This window comes from Euprymna scolopes, chromosome 31, assembly GCF_053919585.1.
Source record: "Euprymna scolopes isolate OS-2025 chromosome 31, ASM5391958v1, whole genome shotgun sequence".
Taxonomy (NCBI): Eukaryota; Metazoa; Mollusca; class Cephalopoda; order Sepiida; family Sepiolidae; genus Euprymna; species Euprymna scolopes.
Genome location: NC_136512.1, coordinates 38,378,344 through 38,384,610, shown reverse-complemented (window position 1 = coordinate 38,384,610; position 6,267 = coordinate 38,378,344). Strand labels below are relative to the sequence as shown.

The window sequence follows — 6,267 nt, the reverse complement described above, 5'->3', positions numbered from 1 at the left end:
GGAAAAATAGAAATGAAGAGACGCAGGACCAGCGAGAACAGCACCTCAGCAGTCAGAGAGAAAGAGACAGCCGAAATAGAAATGAAGAGACAGAGGACCAGCGAGAAGAACCTTCAACAGTCAGAGAAAAAGCAGCAGGCGAAATAGAAATGAAGAGACGGAGGAGCATCGAGAAGAGCGCCTCAACCGTCAGAGGGAAAGACTTTGGCGAAATAGAAATGAAGAGACACTAGAGGAGCGAGAAGAACGCCTAAGCAGTCAGAGAGAAAGAGATAGGCAAAGCAGAAATGAAGAGACATTTGAAGAGAGAGAGCAGCGCCGGAATAGTCAGAGAGAAAGAAATAGGCAAAATAGAATTGAAGAAACATTAGGGCACAGAGAGCAGCACCTCAACAGTCAAAGAAAAATGCAGAGATATAATAGAAGTGAAGGAACAGAAGCAGAAAGAGTCGAGCGATTACATCATCAGAATATGAGGAACAATTTGAGGTTGATGCAAAATCTCTCCGCAGATGTTGGCCACATGACCAAGATTTGTCCCCACTGCAGAGAAACTGCAAATTTTTGCTGTATGAAAGGCAAAGTTCAGTTACAAAATCTTCAGCCTTTGCCTCCTGAGATCCATCATTTATTCAGCAGTGATGAACCCATTGCTAATGAATTTAGGAAAAACATAAGACAATATAACTGTCTTTTTCAAATGACTTCTTTTGCAGCAAAGGAAATCAGTCATAGAAATGTTTGGAATCCTTCTGTTGTGATCCAAGGCAAAGTTCATCATTATATTGGATCACTTATCCCTGACCATGAAGAACAAGCTCAGTACATTCAGATATGTTTTTTGGATTCACAAGACAGCATTGCAATTAGATTGAAAATATTGCAAAATGTTATCATTCAACGCAACATTGTTGAATTATTGGAAAACATTCCAAGACAGCACAATCAATACATCTTGACACTGAGGCTAAAGAAGAAATAAAAAACCTTCCTAATGCAACAATTGAAATCGATCCTGACAAGAGGCCAACTAAAGAGCATGAGATTCAATAAGCAAGTTGCCAACGAGGTGGCTATCATCATTCAAAATAATAATGAGCCACGTTCATCCTCACGGCACATTGTTCTTACACACAGAGGAGGACAACTGCAAACTATATCTGAATCCTACTGATCGTATGACCCTCTTTAGTATGTCCTGTTCTTTCCATCTGGAGAAGACGGTTGGCACCAACAGATGCAAATGATCAATAACAAAAAATTAACTGCAATGCGTTACTATGCCTATCGAATTATGGTTCATGAAAATGAATTTAATCATCTCTTGAGAGGTGGGTGTTTGTTGCAACAGTTTTTGGTTGATATGGCTGCAAAAATTGAGGCTGAGAGGTTGAATTATATTCGACTGAACCAATCCACTCTCAGATGTACCACCTGTGTTGATGCACTAAATGATGATGATGATTTTAGCAATGTTGGAAGGAGAATCATTCGATCTTCAACATTCGTTGGAGGACCAAGATACATGATGGAACGGTGTCAAGATGCCATGATGTATGTACGACGTTATGGAAATGCTACATTTTTTATCACCATGACATGCAACCCTAACTGGCCAGAAATAAAGGAGCATTTGTTTTTGAATCAACAACCCAATGACAGACCAGATTTGATAGCTCGTGTGTTTGACCTAAAGAGAAAAAAATTCATAAAGTACTTGACTGGTACCCAAGGTCTTTTTGGCAAATGTATTGCTTATGTTCTCAGTGTTGAATATCAGAAGTGAGGTCTTCCGTACTTGCATTGTTTATTATGGATGGGTGAGAACTCGAAACCAAGACCACAAGAATATGACAGATTTGTGCAAGCTGAGATTCCTAACCCCAATGAAGACTTTCAGGGGCACCAGTCGGTACTGCAGCACATGATCCATGGCCCATATTGCACTAACAAGTCACCATGTTGGAAGGACGGACGGTGTAGCAAGAGATATCCTAAGCATTAATGAATTACAGCAAATACATTGAGGACATTGTTAAGGCTGCTGGAAAATTACACCAGAATGTATTCTACACTTCTACAAAGCAACTACAAGGTGTGGAGAGGATTGTTATCCCGTTTACTGACGCCGATCTCATGAAATGGGTGGACATCATGGACATAAAGAAGGGAGACCACACCAAAATATTACAAATGAATGGGTTGTTCCTCATAATTTGCAGTTACTAAAAATCTTCAGCTGTCACTTAAATGTTGAAAGATGCTCTTTTGTGCACTCAATAAAATATATCATTAAATACACAATGAAGGGCAGTAACCAACTTTGTTTTGAAGTAAACCGTGAGGATGAAGTGACACAGTACTTAACTGGTAGGTATATTGGTCCATCGGAGACTGTTTCTACTATTCTTGGCTTTCCCATTCATAATAGAGAACCTGCTGTGATTCGTCTCCAAGTACATCTTCGTGAGCAGCAACAGGTATTCTACCAAGAAAATGAAACTATCCAACACAATAACAATATGACCAAGACTACACTCACGGAATTCTTTGATCTTTGTGTCCGTGATCCTTTTGCAAAAACACTATACTATGTTGACATTCCACGATTCTGTGTGTGGAATAATAAAAATGGCAAAGAAGAAAAGCAGGAATGAGAGTACAACTGCATCCTCACATATCTGAAGCAAACGTCATAGGACGTGTATACACAGTTTCTCCCAACAGTTGGGACTTGTACTATATGAGGTTACTGCTTCATCATGTTAAAGGACCAATGTCTTTTGATGAACTCAAAACAGTCCATGGTGTAATATTGCCTTCATTCAAAGATGCATGCAGAGAGAAAGGATTGCTGCATGATGATGCTCACTGTCAGCACACGATGGAAAAGGCGGAAAGAACAAGATTTCCCAGGGCCATGAGAGATTTATTTGTTATGCTCTTTGTGAATTGTGAAATCAACAACCCAATTGATCTTTGGGAAATATTTAAGGACTCAATGTCAGAGGATTTCCATCATCTGGAGCAAAGAACATTGTATGATAATACCTTATTAATAAATGGAAAGCATTATAATCAAGCCCTCTCATATCTGCAAGAAAAGCTTGACACATTTGGTTAAAATCTGCAGCAGTTCAACTTACCAGCACCACAAAACCTTCATTTTCATCACGTTGTCAACAACAGAGAGTTCCTCTTTGAACGGCAGTACAACACAGATGAGCAAAGAGAGTTTGTGGAAGAAAAGGAACCTTTGTTGAATCCTAAACAAAGGAATGTGTATGAATTTATTTGTGATTGCTTAAACAGAGATATTAGAAAATGATAGATGCTCCAGGAGGCACAGGAAAAACTTTTCTCAACAACCTAATTCTTGCTAAAGTGAGAAGCAGTGGTGATATTGCCCTTTCTGTGGCATCATCTGGTATAGCCGCAACATTGATGCCTGGAGGGAGAACAGCACATTCAAGGTTCAAAATTCCTCTTACTATCAAAGATAATAATCTATGTAATATTGCCAGAAATTCAGACACTGCAAATTTGCTCAGAAATACCAAGATTATTGTGTGGGACGAGTGTCCAATGATGAGGAGAGAGAGCTTTCAAACAGTGGATCGAACTCTGCAGGATGTTTGCAAAAATAATGCTCCTTTTGGAAGGATTTTAATCGCCTGCAGTGGTGACTTCCGGCAACTCCTCCCTGTAGTGAAAAGAGGCAATTATGCAGATGTTGAAAATGCTTGCATAAAAAAATTGTGGCGCAAGTTCAGGAAATTTGATTTGAAAAATAACATGTGTGTTGATGAAGATGGACTTATGTATTCACGATTTTTAATAGATGTTGGAGAAGATAAACTCCAGAAGAATAACAACGGTGAAATTGAACTCCCCAAAGATATGGTTTTACCTTTTAGGAGAATCGAAGACAGTATTGATTTCATATATCCTTCATTTGAGAATTCTGCTGAACTCTTTTCTAAAAAATGTGTTTTAGTGCCAGTCAACGAATCTGTTAGAAACATCAATTCCATCTGCATCAGACGTTTCCCTGGAAACATGAAGGAATATTGCTCATTCAATTCTGTATGTGATGGCACAAACGCAACTCATTTCCCTATAGAGTTCCTCGACTCTTTGGAGATGTCAGGCTTACCGCCTCATAAACTGGAGCTTAAAAAAGGGTCTCCTATTATGATGATGAGAAACTTGGATCATCCCGGTCTGTGCAACGGTACACGATTGATAATTGAGGAGTAGCATAACAATTTATTAGTAGGCAAAATTATTACATCTGCATTTAAAGATGAAATAGTCCTCATTCCAAGAGTAAAATTCATATTATCAGAAAATGACGGAATACCACTACAACGAATGCAATTCCCAGTTCAGTCATATTTTGCCATAACTATAAAGCACAAGGGCAAACAATGGACAATGTTTTGATTTACATAGAGATGACGGTATTTCAGCACGGGCAGTTATATGTAGCACTAAGCAGAGGGAGGAGAAAATAAAATGTCAAAGTGTTCCTTAAGAATGCACCTTTTGCTAAAAATATTGTAAATACAAATGTTCTAAGTTAGTATTATGAGGAAGCATTCCTTCCATTAATGTTCTTTTGTTTTGTAAAAGAAATGGATTTTTCACTTTATATGTTATGTATCTTTTAAAATTTTCTTTGGGTGTATATATCTTGAAACTTTCTGTTGTTCATTGTTTAAAATATAAAATAATACTTTATATGTTATGTTTGTTTTGAAACTATTTTATTGTGTATATGTCTTGAATTGTTCATTTGATTATCTTTTATAAAACTTTTATTATTATTATTATTATTATGATTATTATTATTATTAAAACAAAATGAACGTCTGTTCATTATGAAATAGCATCCCTCCTATAAGGCTTAACAAGCCAACAGGCCTACTATTTGCAGTGTAAGTAGTTAATTTTATTCACAAAAACTATTCCAGTACCCCAACAATCCATAAATGGCATTTTTCACTCCAGATATTTTTTTAAATATGTTTTTTGAGTATATGCCTGGAATCATGTTAAAAATGATATATCGGTAGCTTTAGCCATATAAGAAATATTTGTTTTTATAACTTTCTTAAACAAAAACATTATATATATATATATATATATATATATTTATATATATATATATATATATATATATATATATATATATATATATATATAATGGGCCAACAACCAGCAGTCGTATCAATCACGTTTATTGGATTTATTAAATGTTGCTATAATTTCTCAACACTGAGTGACCCAACGGGTCACGGGTTGTCATATTTTCCCCATATATATATATATATATATATATATATATATATACTAGCGGAACACATTTATCTATCTATCTATCTATCTATCTATCTATCTCAATACTAAACTCCTCACAATCCCAAATAGTAGCCCCTTTAAGTCCGTTAAGTTGAAATACGTCTTGATTAGGATGAAAAACAGTAAAAAGCAAAATGCTGCTAGAGAGAGAATGCCTCTGACTTACAAAGCATTGTCAGCAAGGTCCATCTGTCACCTACAAACGTTTTTATAAAAAATATAGCTACTTAGAAAGCTCTAGAAACAAGGAAGGCAGTATGGACTATGAGTTGCAGTGCAAGATAAGTAAGGCCTCAGAAGAATTTAACAAATTCAACCTCAGATCTGAATAAAGATTTTATAACGACAACGTTTTTCTGCACTGCTATCTGCAAGTGAAACTTATCTTATGAAAATAAGCCAAGGGGGGAAATTAGATGCTTTAGATTCCAGTGCCTTAGAAATATTCTAGGGATCAAATAGAGCGGTTGAATTACAAACCAAAATAATAGGGACCGCATTAACCAACATCTAATAACTTCAAAGATTTGGCCCAAGAGAGAATCGCCAACCAAGTACCCCAATGGACCCCTGATAGAAAAAGTAGAAGAAAAGAAAGACAAAAAATGAACTAGAAACAAACAATCGAGAGCGATTTGACCGCAACTGGAAGAAGTTGGAGGGATGCTGTGGATCTGGCTTCAAACTGAAAATGATTGGTGTACTTTGACCGCCTCACGATTTGCGGGACAAGGGATTTCCGAAGTCTAAGTAACTTTTAAAAAATAGCAACTATGTTTTGCTTACGAGAGATGCGTTATCGTTTTCTTTTTTAGATTGCAACAGAGAGAGAGAGAGAGAGAGAGACAGAGAGAGAGACAGAGAGAGAGACAGAGAGAGAGAGGGGGGGTTATATTTTGGAGA

General features: G+C 36.8%; 3 protein-coding genes across 3 annotated transcripts; all 3 read left to right on the top strand.

Moving 5' to 3' along the window:
• Positions 1 to 2,303: 2,303 nt before the first annotated feature.
• On the top strand, positions 2,304 to 2,657 carry LOC145255512 (uncharacterized). Its single transcript, XM_080113974.1, has one exon. The coding sequence runs from the start codon at positions 2,304 to 2,306 to the stop codon at positions 2,655 to 2,657; it is 354 nt and encodes a 117-aa protein (XP_079970100.1).
• Positions 2,654 to 3,124, top strand: LOC145255511 (uncharacterized). Its single transcript, XM_080113973.1, has one exon. The coding sequence runs from the start codon at positions 2,654 to 2,656 to the stop codon at positions 3,122 to 3,124; it is 471 nt and encodes a 156-aa protein (XP_079970099.1).
• A 200-nt stretch (positions 3,125 to 3,324) lies between these two features.
• Positions 3,325 to 4,260, top strand: LOC145255510 (ATP-dependent DNA helicase Pif1-like). The gene has a single exon (XM_080113972.1). The coding sequence runs from the start codon at positions 3,325 to 3,327 to the stop codon at positions 4,258 to 4,260; it is 936 nt and encodes a 311-aa protein (XP_079970098.1).
• The last annotated feature ends 2,007 nt before the right edge of the window (positions 4,261 to 6,267 follow it).

Coding starts and splice junctions, on each gene's coding strand:
- LOC145255512 (XM_080113974.1), top strand. CDS start 2,304: ATGAAGGGCAGTAACCAACTTTGTTTTGAAGTAAACCGTGAGGATGAA.
- LOC145255511 (XM_080113973.1), top strand. CDS start 2,654: ATGAGAGTACAACTGCATCCTCACATATCTGAAGCAAACGTCATAGGA.
- LOC145255510 (XM_080113972.1), top strand. CDS start 3,325: ATGATAGATGCTCCAGGAGGCACAGGAAAAACTTTTCTCAACAACCTA.